The 21,786-nt window shown below is 31.8% G+C and overlaps 1 protein-coding gene and 1 long non-coding RNA gene across 2 annotated transcripts in view; both read left to right on the top strand.

Annotated features, from left to right (window-relative positions):
- Positions 1-15,531, top strand: part of LOC143054890 (uncharacterized) — a 70,696-nt gene extending 55,165 nt beyond the window's left edge. Inside the window, exons 12-13 of the mRNA XM_076227977.1 lie at positions 9,924-10,190; positions 12,061-15,531. Coding sequence (XP_076084092.1) covers positions 9,924-10,190; positions 12,061-12,146 — 353 coding nt within the window. The 3' untranslated portion in view covers positions 12,147-15,531. The remainder of the gene's footprint in view (positions 1-9,923; positions 10,191-12,060) is intronic.
- LOC143054898 (uncharacterized) overlaps positions 1-21,786 on the top strand; it is a 241,665-nt gene that overhangs the window by 98,516 nt on the left and 121,363 nt on the right. The window lies entirely within an intron of this gene.

The raw sequence follows: 21,786 nt of genomic DNA, 5'->3' as shown, positions 1-21,786 counted from the left end.
AAACTGAGCTTTTCTCACCACTAGACGTATTTTGTCCATCTGCGTCAGTGTCGTCTGGTTTTTAGCTCACCGGGCCTGAAGGGCCAAGTGAGCTTTTCTCATCACTTGGCGTCCGTCGTCCTGCGTTAACTTTTACAAAAATCTTCTCCTCTGAAACTACTGGGCCAAATTGAACCAAACTTGGCCACAATCATCATTGATGTATCTAGTTCAAAGTTTGTGTTTTTTGACCCGGCCAACCATCCAAGATGGCCGCCATGGCTAAAAATAGAACATAGGGGTAAAATGCAGTTGTTGGCTTATAACTCAAAAACCAAAGCATTTAGAGCAAATCTGAGAAGGGGTTACATTGTTTATCAGGTCAAGATCTATCTGCCCTGAAATTTTCAGATGAATCACACAACCCATTGTTGGGTTGCTGCCCCTAAATTGGTAATTTTAAGGAAATTTTACTGTTTTTGGTTATTATCTTGAATATTATTATAGATGTAGATAAACTGTAAATAGCAATAATGTTCAGCAAAGTAAGATTTACAAATAAGTCGACATGACCAAAATGGTCAGTTGACCCCTTTAGGAGTTATTGCCCTTTATAGTCAATTTTTAACCATTTTTCGTAAATCTCCATGATCTTTTACAAACATCTTCTCCTCTGAAACTACTGGGCCAAATTAAATTAAACTTGGCCACAATCATCATTGATGTATCTAGTTTAAAAATTGTGTTTTTTGACCCGGCCAACCATCCAAGATGGCCACCATGGCTAAAAACAGAACATAGGGGTAAAATGCAGTTTTTGGCTTATAACTCAAAAACCAAAGCATTTAGAGCAAATCTGAGAAGGGGTTACATTGTTTATCAGGTCAAGATCTATCTGCCCTGAAATTTTCAGATGAATCAGACAATCCATTGTTGGGTTGCTGCCCCTAAATTGGTAATTTTAAGGAAATTTTGCTGTTTTGGGTTATTATCTTGAATATTATTATAGATAGAGATAAACTGTAAACAGCAATTATGTACAGCAATTTAAGACTAAAAAATAAGTCAAAATGACCAAAATGGTCAATTGACCCCCTAAGAAGTTATTGTCCTTTATTATCAATTTTTAACAATTTTCATAAAATTTGTAAATTTTTACTAACATTTTCCACTGAAACTACACGGACAAGTTCATTATAGATAGAGATAATTGTAAGCAGCAAGAATGTTCAGTAAAGAAAGATGTACAAACACATCACAATCAAATTAACACAATTTTGTCATGAACTGTCTGCTTCCTTTGTTTAATTCACATATACCAAGGTGAGCGACACAGGCTCTTTAGAGCCTCTAGTTTTACAATTATGTTCTAACCCTAACCCTTATCGTCATTTGGGTATTCAGTTTTAAAAATGTGTCAACCAACTCTGCCTGGTTATCAACATGGCCGAAATGGCTGAAAATTGAACATTATTTATCTTACAACGTTGAACCTGAAGCATTTAGAGCAAATCTGACAAATTGGCAAAGATCATGAAGATGTCCATCAGGCTGCCATTTCATAAATCAATTGTTAGATAACTTTTGATCGTTAACTTAACGTAACGCTAAAACTTCGTTTCATAAAACAATCGTACTTTGCAATGGTCTTACATTGCGTGCAAACTGCGAACGTCGTTTACGTGTGGTTAAACCTGTCGCAAAGCGATCGTTAAATAAACCGTAACAGTCTTGCTAGACGCAAAACATTGATATTGTTTTACAAATTATGAATTGGAATGAGAGTTGTTTTATTGGCACTCTTACCACATCTTCTTATAACTACTTGTCTGAAAAAGAATAAACAAAATCTGAAAAAGAATAAACAAAATATTGGTTATTAGTGACATCCTCTCCTTGTATAAATATGAACACAGAAAATATTTTTTATAATGACGATAACCGAAAAAAAACCATGAAAATCGATTAGCCTGGGATTACGTTGAACTATGTTAAGCCGTTTTACTATTTATTTGAATTTCAAGATATCTCCTATTACATCTAAGATATCTTTTATAAAATATCAGATATCTTCTTTAATATATATAATATATCTTATATGAATTCATTTTTATACGACCTCAAAATTTGAAAAAAATTTCGTCGTATATTGCTATCACGTTGGCGTCGTCGTCATCGTCTTCCGAATACTTTTAGTTTTCGCACTCTAACTTTAGTATAAGTGAATAGAAATCTATGAAATTTTAACACAAGGTTTATGACCACAAAAGAAAGGTTGGGATGATTTTGGGAGTTTTGATCCAAACATTTTAGGAATTAGGGGCCAAAAAGGGCCCAAATAAGCATTTTCTTGTTTTTCGCACAATAACCTAATTTTAAGTAAATAGAAATCTATGAAATTTTGACACAAGGTTTATGACCATCAAAGGAAGGTTGGGATTGATTTTTGGAGTTTTGGTTCTAACATTTTAGGAATTAGGGGCCGAAAAGGGGTCCAAATAAGCATTTTTCTTGGTTTTCGCACCATATCTTTAGTATAAGTGAATAGATATCTATGAAATTTCAACACAAGGTGTATGACCACAAAAGGAAGGTTGTTATTGATTTTGGGAGTTTTGGTCTTAACAGTTTAGGAATGAGAGGCCAAAAAGGGGCCAAATAAGCATTTTTCTTGGTTTTAGCACCATAACTTCAGTATAGGTAAATAGAAATCTATGAAATTTAAACCCAAGGTTTATGACCATAAAAGGAAGGTTGGTATTGATTTTTGGAGTTTTGGTCCTAACAGTTTAGGAATTAGGGGCCCAAAGGGTCCAAAATTAAACTGTGTTTGATTTCATCAAAAATTAAATAATTGGGGTTCTTTGATATGCTGAATCTAACTGTTTATGTAGATTCTTAATTTTTGGTCCCGTTTTCAAATTGGTCTACATTAAAGTCCAAAGGGTCCAAAATTTAACTTAGTTTGATTTTAACAAAAATTGAATCCTTGGGGTTCTTTAATATGCTGAATCTGAACGTGTACTTAGATTATTGTTATTGGTCCAGTTTTCAAGTTGGTCCAGTTCGGGGTCCAAAATTAAACTTTGTTTGATTTCATCAAAAATTGAATAATTGGGGTTCTTTGATATGCCAAATCTAACTGTGTTAGTAGATTCTTAATTTTTGGTCCCGTTTTCAAATTGGTCTTCATTAAGGGCCAAAGGGTCCAAAATTAAACTAAGTTTGATTTTAACAAAAAATAAATTATTGGGCTTCTTTGATATGCTGATTCTAAACGTGTACTTAGATTTTTGATTATGGGCCCAGTTTTCAAGTTGGTCCAAATCAGGATTCAAAATTATTATATTAAGTATTGTGCAATAGCAAGAAATTTTCAATTGCACAGTATTCAGCAATCGGCCTAGCCAAGATCAGATTTGCATTTTGTGTTTCACATGAAGTCAAAAATGAGGATCACCTCAGGACAAAACTCTTTTGGTATTTTGGTTCAAAAATGGTTTAAATTATGAAAAATTGCCATTGTTAGGCTAACACTGGAAGCATTTATATAATACATGCAGTTTTTGTTAGAAATATTTTATATTTTTATGAAATAAATGGTGTTTAAAAACTGTATAATTCTCTTTAATGATTGCCTTCAAGACATGGTCACCAGTGTCAGATTTTTGGTCAATGACAAAGACAACAAAATATGTTTAGAATTATTGAATATCAAACATTTTAATTGAAAAAAAAATGACAAGAACATGTTTAACTGACAGTTATTTCAAGCAACAGTAGCTTTCTTTGATTATTTATCTTATCTGATAAAACTGTATCTAAACTTATCTATAAATAACAAAACTTCCAAAAAAAACCTTTCTTTTGGTGTATTGAACCTTAAAATAACTTGATGCATATTCTTACAATAAACAATCAAACATAGCAATACAATTTATATATTTTGTCTACGGACAAGACATTGTATTTATATTTAATAAAATGCATTATTAAAACCTAATTTTGATATAGCTGAAAGTGTTCTCTTGAAAAAAAAAACATACATTTTATCAGGTTTATCTATCAAACTTGGCTTAACTGGGAGGAAAATGGAAACAAATACATTTTGATAATGTCTACGGACAAGACATTTTATTGATAATGTCTACGGACAAGACATTTTATTGATATTCAATTAAATGCTTTCAAAGATGTTTGTTAAAGTTAAGATTAAAAGTTACCAATTAAATTTTAAATTGTGTTTTTTAAATTTTGGAAAATATAAAAATGTACCCATAATTCTTTACACATCTCAAAAATTTATTGATTGAGCCAAAATGAAAACACATTTTTTTAACTGAAATCCATATATCTGACTGTTTAAAACAATCAAACTATTATTATAACTCAATTTTGACATAGTTGAATGTGTTCTCTTGAAAAAATAACATACATGTTACCTATCAAATTAGGCTGAACTCGAGGAAATTGGCTAAAATATATTGTGGTAATGTCTACGGACAAGACAATTTCAGTTAAAAAAAAAATCTGTTAGAATGAATTGTGACTATATTCATGTTGAAAATACTGAGTCTTAATTTGAATAGATAACTTTCTTCACCTATAAATAAGATTTAAGTTCCATAGCAGACAAATAATTGAATTTAATACTTGTTATGTACAAGTGTCTTGTCCGTAGACACTTCCTCATCTGCTGTTAATACTGAAATGCAAAAGATAAAGTAAGAGAGAGAGAAATACTTTTTCTTTATTTGATTTAGTTAACCTTTTAAGGTATGCAGCAACTGGAATAAACAATATTGAAGTAAAATAAGGTATGCTTTTTATGACTGATGATCTGCCACTTTTTAAAATCCACTCCTGTAAAGTAATTTTACAAAAATTGAGAACACTTAAATTACCATTTATTTATTAAAAGTAAGATATTTTTAAGTTTAAACAACACATAGGACTAATTTAGACCCATACAGCCAAGCAATATTGATAAAAAGACATGTCTACGGACAAGACATGAGTCTACGGACAAGACATTCTGACATATTTTTGAAATTTTTCCTCTATTGATAGATGGTAGAAAAAAATGTAAGTAGTGTTTTCATATCTACAAATGAACAGGAACTTAGCAATGCAACATTAATGTTATTATACTTCCAGTTTACTAGGGAATGCATAACTACGGACAAGACATTTTTTCACTTTATTTGTATATCCAACTTTGATGGCGTATATCTCCAGCTAGGGTACTGCAATTTTGATAAATGAGGTAGTTTTTGATAAAGTATATACTAAAAGAGACAACAAAACACATAATAGCATAAATTTGATTCATTTTTCTCTTTTATCACTACACTGAGCAAGCTAAAAACAAAAGTACAAAATTTCATAACAAACCCATAGTATTCAACTTTTGATCATAACTTTGTACCACTGGAGATTTTTTGTTGCAACAACCAGTAAAAGAAAGATGAATAAATTGTCTATAACAGTGAACCAATAATGTAGTTCAAATCAATTTCACTTATTAACTATCAATTGTTAAAAACAGCGAAATTTTAAATGAAACAACATAATGTGAAATTTTGCCCATTTTCAGCGTGTATTTTAGTGTTTTATTTAAAAACGGTAACACATATACATGATATTTGATATTCATTGTGAAGCCCTACATTCTCTTCTTCAGTTCAAACATGTATTACTTATGTAAAGTTTATCTTCTTGTCTTTACAAGACTATAACATAGACCCAATATGAAATGCACATCTGATCTTGGCTAGGCCGAATAGCAAGAAATCTTCAATTGTACAGTATTGTGCAATAGCAAGAAATTTTCAATTACCCAGTATGGTTCAATAGCAAGAAATCTTCAATTGACAGTATTGAGCAATAGCAAGAAATATCTTATTGCACAATATTGTGAAATAGCAATCAATTTTCAATTGGAGTTATCTTTCTTTGTCCAGAATAGATATTTGTGCAATAGCAAGATATTTTCAATATTCTTTTAAAATTTGAGTTATCTTTCTTTGTCCAGAATATAAGTTGAATCAACTTAAATCATTGTTTTATACAATATACAATGTATTTTCACTTTTACTACCAACTGATAAATTAAAACAATCTTTACCATTCAGTGATAAAAAGCACTTTTTTTTTACATTTTAATATTTTATGATGTATTTTAATGAGCAGTTATTGTTGCAAACTCCATTAGAAATTTGAATTGAGATCAGTTTTGAAATAAGGAAAAGGGGGATGTGAAAACAAAATTGGGGGGGGGGGTCAATTTTTCTCATTTCATATTTCATAAATAAAAAGAAAATTTCTTCAAACATTTTTTTGAGAGGATTAATATTCAACAGCATAGTGAAATTTTTTTTTTAAGTTCATTAGACCACATTCATTCTGTGTCACAAACCTATGCTGTGTCAACTATTTAATCACAATCCAAATTTAGAGCTGAATCCAGCTTGAATGTTGTGTCCATACTTTCCCCAACCATTCAGGGTTCAACCTCTCCGTTCGTATAAAGCTGCGCCCTGCGGAGCATCTGGTTATAAGATGTCTTGTATATTAGTCTCCAATAAAAAAAAAAAGTTTAGAACATTTATTAGATTTATTAACCATCCTTGTTTTTTTAAAATTAAAATATAGTAACTAAAGGAAAATGTTTAATAATTTTTCCCCATCTTTGTTGAGCCAAAGAGACCTAACATTACGTCGTGGTTGCAAGTGGCACCTCTACAAATTAATATTTTTTTTTAATTAGAACGACACAATTTTTGATTAAAATCAAATTGCGAAAATTCCTTTGTATATATATGTCATTTGCCCATTAGTCATAGTAATCAATTGACTCTTCAATCATTGAAAATATTGTTTATTAGGATCAAGATGCTTTTAAAATATTTTTAACGTAAGCATTGCTGATAATTGAGTTTCCAGTCTAACTTTAGTTTGCCTAAACAAAATCATATGAACTTATGCGCATTGCTTATTACCACAAAACATCGATTCAGTTTGAAACTTGGTTGCAACACCCTAACTGTTCTTGAGTAATTCGTTAATATTCCTAAATTTGTCTTTTTTATTCTCAAACTTTTGTTTGCCTTAATCAAATGTTATGAAACCTTTCCAAAATGACTTAGATATATGAATCTTGCATCTGTATGTAAATGTTGACTCATGCACATTTTCAAGCAGGGTCATATGTGGCCCATAAATCCATTCCTCGTTTATTTCTTTTCAACTAACGACTTACATTTTGTCTCATAAGCAATCATAACACATCTTATTCTAAAACCCAAAATAATAATAATTTTAACTGCAAGAATTAATTGATATATTTCAATTGACATGGCGGAGTTTCAATGCTCTTCAAATTTGTACTTGTTTGTATTTTGATATGAACGTCGCTGATGAGTCTTATGTAAACGAAACGCGCGTCTGACGTATTAAATCATAATCTTGGTAACTTTGATAACTATATTTACCCGTTTGCTCATTATAGAACAGTCCTTCTATAGATTAGTGATTTGCGATAAACTCATCACTGAGGTGTCCAGTTATGGTCTGTGATCCAGTTAAAATATGTAAACATCATGAACATTGTATGGTTATTCGCAAAATAAATACTGTGACACAGCCGTTGATTTTCTTGTAATGCAGGGTTTTAAAATATGTCAAAACTATCACAATTTGGAATGTGTGTATATCAAAGTGAATATATACCTACAGCACTTGCAAAATATGTCTTATTCTATGATGTTTTGTTGACACTGATCGGTGAATATAAACCAGTTATACACCTAATTAACCATCCTTTTCACATACATCTTCAAATAGACTGACTTTATGCAAATTGAAACGTAGGCTCCATCCGATCAGTTAAAAACAGGTTGGTTATACACATACAAAGAGAAAATGTAGTTTGTCTCAACAAAAGACCAAATCTTGCAGATATTAATGATTAAAGGTTAACGTGGGGCATTCAACAATAAGAAAATACTATACATCAAAGTCAGCTATAAAAGGCCTCCAAATGACAAATGTTAAACCATTAAAACGAATTAACTAACAGCTTATTAGACATGACTATATGAATATCATTCTAGTTGTGAAGCATGTTCTACAAAACTGTATAATGTTGCTCCATTTAGGAATTTTGGCAGAATTAGAAAAAAGCACGAAACACAAAAATGCAAGTTTTCCTCAATCTACGAAAATTGTTAACAACGAAAAAATGAATCCACAGTACTTACAATGACTTATGATTCAGTGAAGTTTAAAATGATCGTTTGAGACTAAGGGAGCTACCATTTGATTTTGATGGGGAGGAGTTAGGAGGGGGCTTGGATGGCATGTTGAAATTTAAAGGACAGGAGTTTTGATTAAAAAAAAGGTATGATCAGCAACTTGGCAAAAACAAAAGCAGAATGACAATTTATGAAAAAAATGCAAGTCAGAATAGTGTGAAAAATAAAATGCAGGACAGAGATAACAACAGTAACAAAATCCGGGACAACATTTTTCATCCCAGAATCCTCCTCCCAACCCCCTCCTCACCCCATAAAAATCGAATGGTAGCTACCTTAAGTTCATCTTATCAGTTGTATCCTTACAAGCCACTTGTATGTTTTAATACATCTGTCTAAGACGGACGTTTTTATAATATGGTATACTATTGTCCAGTCTGATTTACCCGTATGTAAACGTACGATACCTCAATTTTTTGTTTAGCTGTCTTTATACTTTTCTTCCAAAACTATAGGTGTAATGAAAGCCCCCCTCTCACATTTTGAATATCATTCCAGAGTTGTAAAATGTAAGCTGTCAAACGAAAGGCTATTTATCTCACAATGCACACTTCCTTGAGTTTGCTGAGAGCAATTCACTTTAAACTTAACAGTGTCGTGTAGGGATTAAGAAAGCAATGCTCACTTTAGATTTTAATTCAGATTTATTTATCTTTAAATTACGGTACTTTAACTGTCGGATTAAGAGTGATTTGGCAAATCTCTCACAATGACCAGACTTTTTAACAACCAGAAGAGTTTTTTTATGCCCCACCTACGATAGTAGAGGGACATTATGTTTTCTGGCCACCTACGATAGTAGAGGGGCATTATGTTTTCTGGTCTGTGCCTCCGTTCGTCCGTTCGTTCGTCCCGCTTCAGGTTAAAGTTTTTGGTCAAGGTAGTTTTTGATGAAGTTGAAGTCCAATCAACTTGAAACTTATTACACATGTTCCCCATATGATATGATCTTTCTAATTTTAATGCCAAATTATAGTTTTGACCCCAATTTCATGGTCAACTGAACATAGAAAATGATAGTGCAAAAGTTCAGGTTAAAGTTTTTGGTCAAGGTAGTTTTTGATGAAGTTGAAGTCCAATCAACTTGAAACTTATTACACATGTTCCCCATGATATGATCTTTCTAATTTTAATGCCAAATTATAGTTTTTACCCCAATTTCATGGTCCACTGAACATAGAAAATGATAGTGCGAAGTTCAGGTTAAAGTTTTTGGTCAAGGTAGTTTTTGATGAAGTTAAAGTCACATCAACTTGAAACTTAGTACACATGTTCCCCATGATATGATCTTTCTACTTTTAATTCCACATCAAAGTTTTGACCCAATTTCACGGTCCACTGAACATGGAAAATTATAGTGCGAGTGGGGCATCCGTGTACTATGGACACATTCTTGTTTTATTATAGTGTTGTTATAATCAGGCCTTTGCATTTCTCTCTTTTCAACATATGTTGTCATATTAACTTACCGTTATGCTCATTGTTTTAAGCCTTATAGTGACTTGCAATTGTTAACTTAGTTGATGTGTAGTTGATAAATTGCTTTCTTACGTTCATACATTACATCTCCTTTTCGTATTGCATTCGTATATACTTTTTTTCAGTATGTGCAATTGTATCTAATTTCAGATAGCACGAAAGAAGTTGTACATCACAAATTAGACTTCAGTGATATATTAGATCAAATGATGACACAGTTAGTAATATCAATCGACGACAGACGTACCATTGAACAAACTAATGATCAAGCAAACGCCATGTTAGATATAGTAATGAAACGAGGAGAGCCTAATACATCCATGTGCATTAATGTTTTAAAACAAAATCATGGATACGAAGATCTTGCAGGAAAATTGCCTGATTCATCAAGCTTAGTGTCAGCACCTACTACAACAGGTAAGAACTGTATCAGCATTAGAGACAATTGTAATAAAGCTTGCAAAAAGTAAAATGGCAAATAAACTGTACCAATGTACCATACGCAACAACGTGTGGAGAATATCATGATTTAAAAGTTCATTAGTTCGCCTCTCAACTGTTATTGTTAGCACTTTGTTGCCACCTTAGTTTATTTTGTAATTCGAACTTATTATGTCAACAAACAGATCAAGCGACATCCGATGGAGATAGCTGTCACTCCAGCTGATTTATTCAGTATAAAAAATTAAATTGAACATTTCTATGTTGATCCACAATTTGTCTATATTTAACAAGTAAACATTGGTGAGATTGTTATTTATCTGCATAAATGACGGTGCATGCATGTACTTTTTAAACATTTTGACACTGACTAATATGAAAACGTGACGTCATTTCATTAGACTAATATTAGCTCTTGACACTCATTGATCCTAATATATGAGCCAGTTGTTTCATCGAACAAATAGGTTATAGAGAAATTGAGTTAATGTACCTACAGCATTTTGTTTGTTGCGCTCATAACAATGCTACTAGCATGGGCAATATAATAAGTTAGATCCTGAAAATCATATTTTATCTCGGTTTGCAAGTACTCATATTTTATCAAAGATGATATTTCACATTTCATACAATTAGATAAGCCTGAATTGTTTATATGTACACTATTTTTTCATTGTTCAAATTCGTATTCTGTGACATATACTGTTAAAAAGTTTAATTTACCACTGTTTAGGCTGTACTGTTCCCCAATTGTTTGATCAGCAAATTTACAATATTAAAAGGGGACGCTGTTCACTATTTAATAGTTATTGCTACTGCATCAGAATGCTACTTATTCTACCCTTTTCTTTTGTATGGAATCAACTCTTGGGTTATTTTCTAGCAACAAAAGTTGTTTATTTCGCATTATAAGACAGTAGGAAAGATAGGTTGACTGACCAATTTGTGGCCTAAATCATAAAACAATCTAGATGGGTCAAGACAAAACGAGAGCACACATAAATTATTGTTTACAAATCTTTTACTTCCTAAAATATTTTCATTATTTCCAGTAAAATGATAAATGGTTGATGATTTTATTTCATTGATTTGCATCTATATAAACCACAAAAATGAAATGAAATATAGAATTGAAGCTAATAAATGCTTTCTTTGATGATATCCATTGAACTATATAACATGATATTTGTAAATGGTTTTAAAATATTCTCTTTTAAAAGAAACTTTTTTCATTATGCATTATCAGATAAATACTTTTACAGCCGATTTCAATGAGTAAGTAGCTATAAAGGTTATATCTTTGTTTAACATTTTTGTTTTCGTTCATTTTTTTACATAAATAAGGCCGTTAGTTTTCTCGTTAGAATTGTTTTACATCGTCTTATCGGGGCCTTTTATAGCTGACTATGCGGTATGGGCTTTGCTCATTGTTGAAGGCTGTATGGTGACCTATAGTTGTTAATGTTTGTGTCATTTTGGTCTTTTGTGGATAGTTGTCTCATTGGCAACATACGACATCTTCTTTTTTATATTAGCTTACTTGCTAGCTGAACCATGAAGTCATTGTTATGTTAGCTTGCTTGCTACAAAAAATGTAGCTGAACCGTTTAAGTCATTGCTGGGTAAGGTATATTACACTCCTTTCAGAGTATCACAGTTCTACAGACAGATGCTGTTAAATAAAAACAAATTGGCTCTTAACAAGAAATGTTCCTCTCAAAAAATAATGGTTTAATCAATGTATTGGCTTATCCTGGAAGCTATTGGTAAAGTAGTTAATGGACAGACAGTTCGAAGACATGTTACTGAATATTTTATTTATAACACATTTATTACATTATTTTAGAACTACAAGACGTTCCAGATTATAAAATACGTCTACAGAAGAATTACTTAGCAATAATCAACAAGTTAAAACACAACGACAAGTAGATGTACAACAATAGTGAGGTGAAAGTACAGAGAAAAGATAGACACGTGTTTGTGAAGAAAAAGAACAAGTTGTTTGAATGATTTGTACTTTATTCATCTCTACTTTCTTTGCATGCTCTATTATTGTAATAATAAGAATCCTTTGGGGTTGACAAAAGCTTTGGAAACCCCCCATAAGCAAGTAGAGGTTTCACTTCATGATAAATACTGAGACGCAAGCACTTTAGTCAAGTTATGTATAGTGAGATATCTTAACGAGAAGGAATTTACTTAAAAATGTAAATAGTAATGTCAATTTTATAAAACTATTCAAATAAACAGTGTATGTTACAACTGACCTTTGTGAATATTTATGTGTGGAGTAAAATTTATGAGAAATATTTTGGAAAACTTTTTAAAGTGGAATATTTTTGTGCAAGCGACTAAAGTTGTCATTGCATTTATTTTTTTATTATGTTGATGTCGTTGTCATTACACTTTTTACCACTCGTTTGTGAATAATTTAGTATATTATGTTATATATATATATTGTATATAAATGCTGAATATTTAGATAGGGATTGAAAAAAAACACTAAGGTACTTAAGCTTGTTAATTGATATAATACAATAATTTAATTTTGGATGTAACACATCTTCTGATTGGCTGACGTTATTTGTTATCAGCCCTTAGAAATAATTTAGTAATGTGACCGTGACGTCATCAACGTTTTAATACGGTTTAAAATGGAATTTAGAATTAAATTATAAAAAATGACTGTAATATTATTTCTGTCTATTCGAAATAACATAAAAAATGTGGTGCACCCTGTTAAATAACCAGCTGCGCGCGTTATTCAGTGTGCACCAAATGTTTTCTGTCCAATGAAAACTTAACTGTATAAGATATATTTTCGACATTTTGAATTATTTAAAAAAAAAAAATAAGGAATGGATTGAAAGTGAAAATTTTTATGTGACCTGTCCATGTAAAGCTTTTATAATAGATTATTTTTTCAAACTGAGGTTTAATTTTATGAGGATGATTATCAGTATTGCCATTCAGTAATTAGTATCCCTCATTGATTAGAAAATAACGCTTTAATGATGGTGGCTGCTCTTTTCAAATTAACTAGCTTTTAAAAAGATGGTTATAGACTGATTAAGTATAAACATGAAATTTCATAAAAATCAACGAAAAAGAAAGGTATGTGTGCTTGCTTTTGAGCTATTGAATAACTATTGAAAAGACAACAATCGAGTTCGATGCATTTGCTGACAAATTTGTTTTTCGTGAACGTTATTCGTTCGTTTAGGGGCATCGTTACATCCGTTCCCATGTTAAGCTAATGGTTGGAAACCTATAATGCTATATTGCACGAATCATTCGGCAAATTGAATTATCATAATTTATAATCAACACTGCTGTAATTAGGAAATTGGGATAAGTACCTACAGAACAAAGATTATTTCTAGTTTATAAAAGAGGGACGAAAGATACAAGAGCGAGAGTCAAACTCATTGATAGAAAATAAACTGACAACGCCATGGCTAAAAATAAAAAGACAGACGGACAAATAATAGTACAGAAAACACAACATAGAAAATTAAAGACTAAGCAACACGAACCCTACCAAAAACTGGGGATGGTCTCAAGTGCTCCTGAAGGGTAAGCAAATCCTGCTCAACAGTAGGTACCCGTTGTGCTACTTATTTAATTACAATTCTGGTAAATAGTCTTATTTTGTAGGTCACATTCGTGAAAAGGAAAGGCTATTGTAGTTTATCCTGAACAATCACGATCATTAAGACGCTCGATGAACATTGATAGCGCAGGGATACAGGCGATCTCCTCTTTCTGGTAAATGATTTCATAAAGGCGCGTATGACTGATTTTGTTTTCGGTGAAGGCCAAACTCGAAAGTGGTCAATTGTTTGCAGAAAATCATTCTCCATAGATTTAATATAGGCACCTTTTTTTTCTTTCAAAAACTATCAAAAATTGAAAACAACACGTTTAATAATTTCTTGCGTCCGAAGCGCTTTTCTGGATTTACCTTCATCAGGAACGCTCAAAGGCAAACACTTGAAATCCGAAGATGTATAAGTACCGAAACCGTTGAAAAAGCAACACGACGGGTGCCACATGTGGAGCAGGATCTGCTTACCCTCCCAGAGCACCTGAGATCACCCCTAGTTTTTGGTGGGGTTCGTGTTGTTTATTCTTTAGTTTTCTATGTTGTGTCGTGTGTACTATTGTTTTTCTGTTTGTCTTTTTTATTTTTAGCCATGGCGTTGTCAGTTTGTTTTAGATTTATGAGTTTGACTGTCCCTATGGTATCTTTCGTCCCTCTTTTTTTGAAGAGCTATATGTCAAAAAGACCTAAATTAAATAGCCAAATTCATCTAAAGCTAACTTTGCCTGAGGAAGTTAAAACCTTAGTTTCTAAATAATTTATAAATTTATAAACGGACAATTGTAGTTAAGTTTGTTAAATCAGGTCAGTACCGAAATACTGACTACTGAGCTGATGATAACATATGTGCTAAGATTGAAATAAATAGATTTTTAAACCATAATTTATAGCATTATAAAAAGAGCAGTGCGGGTTACATGTTTAAGTTTTTAATGGCACTTCATGGATAAACCAGAGGATTCCGAACAATGAACAAGAAGTCAAAAAAGAGATTAGTGAACATACATAGCTGCTGTCCGTGCAATAAGTTGGGAATTTTTCATGTCAATATAGAGGCTAAGTTCAATTTTTCTTTAGGATCCCAGTTATGGTTGTCAATTGATTAATACCAACACTTATACATGTAAAGTACACATAGTTTGCTTGTACCTTTAGTTCATTTGATTTTTCGGTGCATTCTGATATAGGTTATTTAGTCATTTGACTGTTCAGCAGATTCTCTGACTTAACAGATTCTGATTTTATGAAGTTTATTTAGTTATTTGTCTATTTTACAGAATTTTTGTTTATTTTTTATTTAATCCTTTTGCACATACTCATTTAATTGCAATGTCCCCAAGTGGATTTTAACATTAATAAACAGGACACTTTCAACACATATTTATGTGTGTATATCATGTATATTGTTCTATCTAGTTAGCATACACCATGAAAACTAAGCCTTACCCAATATGTTTTTATGTTTATGAGATGTTGAAGGATTTGTCTTGATTGATATATTGTTTAACCATACTTAAATCTCAAGGATGTTTTATCAAGCATGTAATATCATTAATATGTATGAGTATTGCTATATTTAGCAATAAAGTTCTAAAAATACATGTCAATATTTACTACATCGAACTTAAAACTGTTGCAGTAAAGTAAAGAATATGTCATATGACTTTTATACAATTAAGATTTGATCAAATAAAACAATAATTAAATGTAGTGTTTTGTTGTAGTTGGTCATTTTCCTGTAAAAGCAGAGGTGAAAGATACCACAGACACATTCAATTTCATAAGTCGAAAATAAACCGACAACACCATAGCTGACAAAGAAATAAAAAACAAACAACAAACACAAACAATAGTTTACTAAACATAGAAAACCAAAGATGATAAAATAAAAAATGGGGGGATCACATATCCTCCGGAAGGGTACGCATATCCTGGTACACATGAAAAATTACAAAAATACTGATCTAGTAAAATTCAAAACAGTAAGTCCCTGATAAAATGGCAAACTCAAAAAGTCAAACACATCAAACGAATGGATAGGGGAACCTCGAGAGGGGAACAGCAGTTACGTGTGTTATACATAATTTCATGCTTGCATCACAGCTGAAGATTGACCAATCAGATGATAAGATTGTGTTTATCTATTTGAATATTGGAGTTGAAGCGGTGACAAATCCTCGGGTTTTACCATATATAAGTACACAAACTTAAAACTCAATTAAGTTTTGTTGAATCATTAAAATTAAATTTGAGATCGTTTTTTCAAATCTTTGAACTCAGACTTGATGTCTATAAAGAGAATTTTACAATAGGAGTTATGCCATCATTCAGAATTGCTGAAGCCATCATTAGGCACTGACTATAGTGTATAGCTTAAGCATTCTGATATTGATTTAGTATATTTGTGGTTCACATCAGTCTGCTACTTTGTTAAAAAAAATAAAAGAATAACATATATTGCTGACCACTTTGGGAAAGCCATATAGCATGTATAAAGAATTAGCTGGGGAAATTAAACCAATTATAATCAAAAGTAAAATTAGTATGAAAGGGGAAATCAGATCAGCAAGATGCACAAATATTAACTAGCGAACAAACAAATTACATATTATATTAAACTACCAAACAAATTATGCCTTCTCCGATCCAGTAATAACATAAAGGATTAAGTATAAGGAGGTCATCATGAATCGTAATAAAATACGATTGTTCCTAAATGCCAAATTATAAGTATCAACTAGTTCTAATCCCATCAATATGTTTAACTGTAATTTGTGCAAGCTTATTTATACGGCGTAACAATTCATTTTTGTACACTGACCATTTTGTCTTTCTGTCAATTCGTAATCAAAAGTACCATTTCGTTCCTAACATTTACCATTTCGTATCAATACTCAAACCCGTTTCGGATGATATCTTTGTATCATGTGTTTGTAAATCCTTGAAATCTTATTCAAACATCGGTGTTGGAGAAGTTTTAAATAAAATGGGACAATTAAAATAAGGGAAAATCTTTGAATTCATACTTTGATCGGTTCAATGACGCAGTACTTGGACTCTTCAATAGTTTTAATAACATTTTTTTTGCAGGGTTTATACTTTTTATTAAATTAATGTTTGAACTGTAAAGTTCGTTCACTTGGAAATCGGCGATTGGCTGAAAAAAAACAACAATAACCTCGTCTTTTATTGATAGGGTCTACTTCGTGTATGACATTATATGGTAACGCGTTATTTTTGAGCAAAGTGTTTGTAATTTTTTGTTCACGTGTATCGTGTTATTACTGTGATTTAAAGCAATGCTAAGTAAGCTTGGTGTTTTTGTGGTGTATCAATCTACAATTGACAAGACCACGTGATAGTAAATGAAAACAATAAAACATTTAAGATCTTTCTGTCTTCTCATTGAACAGATACTTTAATACATACTAAACTAAAGACAACAGTTGTAAGCCACTGTTCAATAGTTATAAGTCGAATAAGAGAACACAAATCTGGGATAAAAGTTAACTTAAATCGAGGGAAATATGCCCTGTAAGAGGAAATCAAGGAAACAACAGAAACCAAGAGTTGCAACAAAAACAAACGACAATGCAAAATACATCAACAAGAACTATAAGATAACGAATGCATTTTCCTGACTTAGTACAGGTCATTTTAAAAGATAGACGAAAGATACAGAGAAACAGTCAAACTCATAAATCGAACATAAACTGACATAGCCATGGCTAAAAATGATAAAGAAAAACAGACAAACAATAGTACACATGGCATAACATAGAAAACGTTAAAATAACCAACACGAACTCCACCAACAACTAAGGATGATATCAGGTGTTCAAGAAGGGTAAGCAGATTATGCTCCACATGTGGCACCAGTCGTGTTGCTTATCTGATAACAAATCCTGTAAATAGTCTAATTCAGTAGGTCACATTCATGAAAGGGAAGGGTTGTAGTTACTACGTCAGGAACATATTTGATATAATTTGTGAAACGGTTATTCAATAACGGTCAACCAACTCGTGATGGCGTTCGTAAAATTTTTTCTGCTGTTAATTATCAATAATTAATTGTCCAATGATACAGTCTCTCCTATCATAATTGACTTTAATAATACTATATTCTGCTTTGATAAACTGCTACAACTTCAAAAAGACAATACGGCATAGTTTTTTTTTTAATTAACCTAAATATTTTGTTTACTATATTACCAATATTTGTAAAATAGGATATTATCATATACTTAGATACTTAAACTAAATAACATATGATTTTTACTGTACGATAATCATGCTAATAACATTAAGGTGGCTTGGGACATTTTGACTGCGCATAATTTCACGCATGAATTACAAAAGTATTTGTCGTAAATTCGATAGATTTTTTTATTGATCGTGTTGATTAGAAATGTTAAATCATTGTAGTTGTGTGACTTATAGAATATTTTCGTTATTATCCGTATTCGTTAAAGGGTCAAAATGACATTTCACCGATTTTCACCATTTTCCCGCCCAAGTTTTGGTTTTAAGGCAAACAGTGTGCATATTGTTGAATTATTTTGTCGATTCGTCCATATTAACATATTTTTTTTCTGTGTTGAGGCATATGATAGAAAGATTTGATATCGAATGTATTAGATCTGGTGTCCGACGTCCGTGAACTTTTCAATCTTGTAACTTCTATTTTGGAACCACGTAAAAGGTTAGGATCAATATATATGAATCTGTTATTTTCTCCATTGTTGAAGCATATGATAAAAAGATCATAACATATCATTTTTCATATCACATGTATTATCAGCCCTTGGTCAATATCAGCCTCGAGCCAGCCAGCTCTTGGGCTGATTTGAACCTAGAGCTGATAATACATGCGATATGAAAAATGCAATGTAATAATCTGATAATATTAACATTTCAAAGAAGTCAAATTATCAAACGCATGCCACATCAATAGTCAATGTATAGTTACAAATGACGATTTATTGTACATGTTGTTCTTCGGACAGGTGCATGCAAATGTCGCTGGGTTAGGTTTTTATTGATCTCAAAACTTTAAAACTATAGCGTCACCAAAATAGTACAAAATATACCATTGGTTTTCAAAATCCGGAAGGGTTAGCAGACCCTGCACCACATGTGGCATCTGTAAAATATACCATTGGTTTTCAAAATCATTAGACAAAAATAAACTTACATTGCCATAGCTAAAAAAGAAAGAACAAACACACAATATAGAAAACTAAAGACTGAGCAACACAAACCCCATCAAGAATGGGTGCTCCGGAAGGGTTAGCAGACCCTGTGCCACATGTGGCATCTGTAACAAGACAGTAAGTATTTATTTAAATCAAAAAGCAAAATCACAAAAAATACTAAACTCAGGGAGGAATCAAATAGGAAAGTCCTTAATCACATGGCAAAATCAAATGACAAAACATATAAAAAACGAATGGACAACAACTCTCATATTTCTGACTTGGTAGAGGCATTTTCAAATGTAGAAAATGGTGGATTAAAGCTGGTTTTATAGCGCTTAACCTCTTACTTTGTACGACAGTGTCATCAAATTCCGTTATATTTACAATGATGCGTGAATTAAACATACATATGCGTTATTTTGAATACAAGAAGGGAGAAAACTCTAATTTTATGTAAGCGTACCCTTTAAACCATTATGTATGTGTGACGACATGTTGCAACTAACTATTAAGTAAAAATATGTGTTTGAAAAGAGGGGAAAATAAGCCAAAATCCAAATTTAGAAATGACCTTGACCATTGACCTTGACCCTTTTTTTTTGGACCAAGGACCTCAAATCAAAAGACCCTTGGTCTTTATCAATTATGTTTACCAATTCCATTTACATTTTACTTATTTTAAATCCAGAAGGAGATATAACTCTCATATGGAGTGACCGGATGACTTCGCTAAACACTATTTTTAAAATCCTAAGGATAGAACGAGCAAATTGGTGAAATAATTTTTACGTAATCTTAAACGGTTGCGAAGGAGATTTGTACACCAGAAAAATAGTGTTTGGGGAGAAAACTCTTACAATAAAAAGTGTTCCGCTTAACAAGGTCAGTTTGAAAATAGTTATAACTGTTTGATATCATACGCAAAAAATATAAGCGACATCTTGCGAAAAAAAGCACCGTCAGAAAAAAGTTGCAGAAGAACATGATGAAGAAAAAAAAATAATAATTAAGAAGGTCTTTCCACAAGAAAACAAGTATTTTGATATGAAAATAGTTTAAGTCATTAGCAGCGTCAAATGATAGCTTATAGTATGCTGATTTAAAAAAAATTATGCTTTCTGTACAATAGTTTTTTAATAAGGGTGATAATTTGTTACTTCTTGTTTGAAAAATGTAAATTCGGGTACATTAATTGACACTGCTTACAAAAAATATATAGTTCTGTATACTTTTATATTCAAAAGTACAAAAAATAGCTACTTCCAGATTACACAGAGTCACTCCCGGTTCCTTTTTCAATGTCATATTGCTTGGCACTTAATGCAAAAAGTCCCATGGCTTTATCATGTATACATATGAGGTAAAGCAAAGGTCAAAATCTAGAACACAAAATTAACCTATGACCTTGACATCAATTACAATGTCATAAACCAAGGACCTCAAATCAAAAGACCCTAGGTCTTAATTATATTTGGTTAACGAGTTATATCACCACATGCGTATTTTTAAACAAAAGAGGGGAGAAAACTATAATTTTATCTAAGCGTACACTTTAATAGTTAGGAAAAGTACCAGGATTATAATTTAGTACGCCAGACGCGTGTTTCGTCTAAATAAGACTCATCAGTGACGATTATATCCAAATATTTATAAAGCAAAACTAAGTCTAGTACAAAGTTGAAGAGCATTCAGGATCCAAAATTCCAAGAAGTTGTGCCAAATACGACTAAGGTAATCTATGCCTGGGACAACAAAATCCTTGGTTTTCGAAAACAGGAAATTTATAAAAAATGACCTCTATATTGATCTTCATGTCAACACCGAAATGTTGACTACTGGGCTGGTGATACCCTCGGGGACGAAACGTCCACCAGCAGTGGCATCGACTCAGTGGTGTACATAGTTATCAAAAGTACCTTTAAACCATTATGAAATTAAAAAAGGAATGTTATACAACATGTCGCAACTAACAATTAATTAAAAATATGTGGTCGATATCTGAATTGTGTTTGAAAAGAGGTGAACAAAAATCAAAAATCTAAATTTAAAAATTACCGTGACAATTGACCTTGACCCTTTTTTCTTTGTTTTTGACCAAGGACTTAAAATCAAACCATCTTAGGTCTCTATCACCCCTGGTTTACTAATTACAACTATATATTTCTTTTAAAAAAAACAAGAGGCGAAATATCTCCCATATGTAGTCAAAATTATTTTTACGATCCTGAGTATATAACGAGCAAATTGGTGAAATAGTTTTGTCGTAATCTTTAATGGTTGCGAAGGAGATTTGTACACAAGAAAATCAGTGTTTGGGGAGATAACTCTTACAATAAAAAGTGTTCGGCTTAACAGGGTCAGTTTCAAAATCGTATTAACTGTTCGATAACAAATACAAAAAAATCTAAGCGACATCTTGCGAAACATAAAAGCACCGTCAGAAAAAAAGTGGAGGAAGAAGAAAAAAAATAATAATAATAATTAAAAAAAAAACCAGAAGAAACAAATAGGTCTTTCCACAGAACAGTGGAAAGACCTAATAATAAAAATAATAATAATAATCAGAAGAAGAAGAAAAACAATAGGTCTTTCCACAGAAAAGTGGAAAGATCTAATAAAATGTATAGATTCTTATTTCAAGACATTTACGGATACGAGAACGATTCAATAATTCAAAACAACAATACAGAATTTTCTTGTTTCGCCACTTTAACAGAGCATGACAGGGTTGACAGTCGTAAACAATATGTACTGATATTCATTTCTA

This window comes from Mytilus galloprovincialis, chromosome 12, assembly GCF_965363235.1.
Source record: "Mytilus galloprovincialis chromosome 12, xbMytGall1.hap1.1, whole genome shotgun sequence".
NCBI classification, from domain to species: Eukaryota; Metazoa; Mollusca; class Bivalvia; order Mytilida; family Mytilidae; genus Mytilus; species Mytilus galloprovincialis.
Note: the sequence above shows the minus strand (reverse complement) of the source record. Positions and strands in the feature narration are given on the sequence as shown.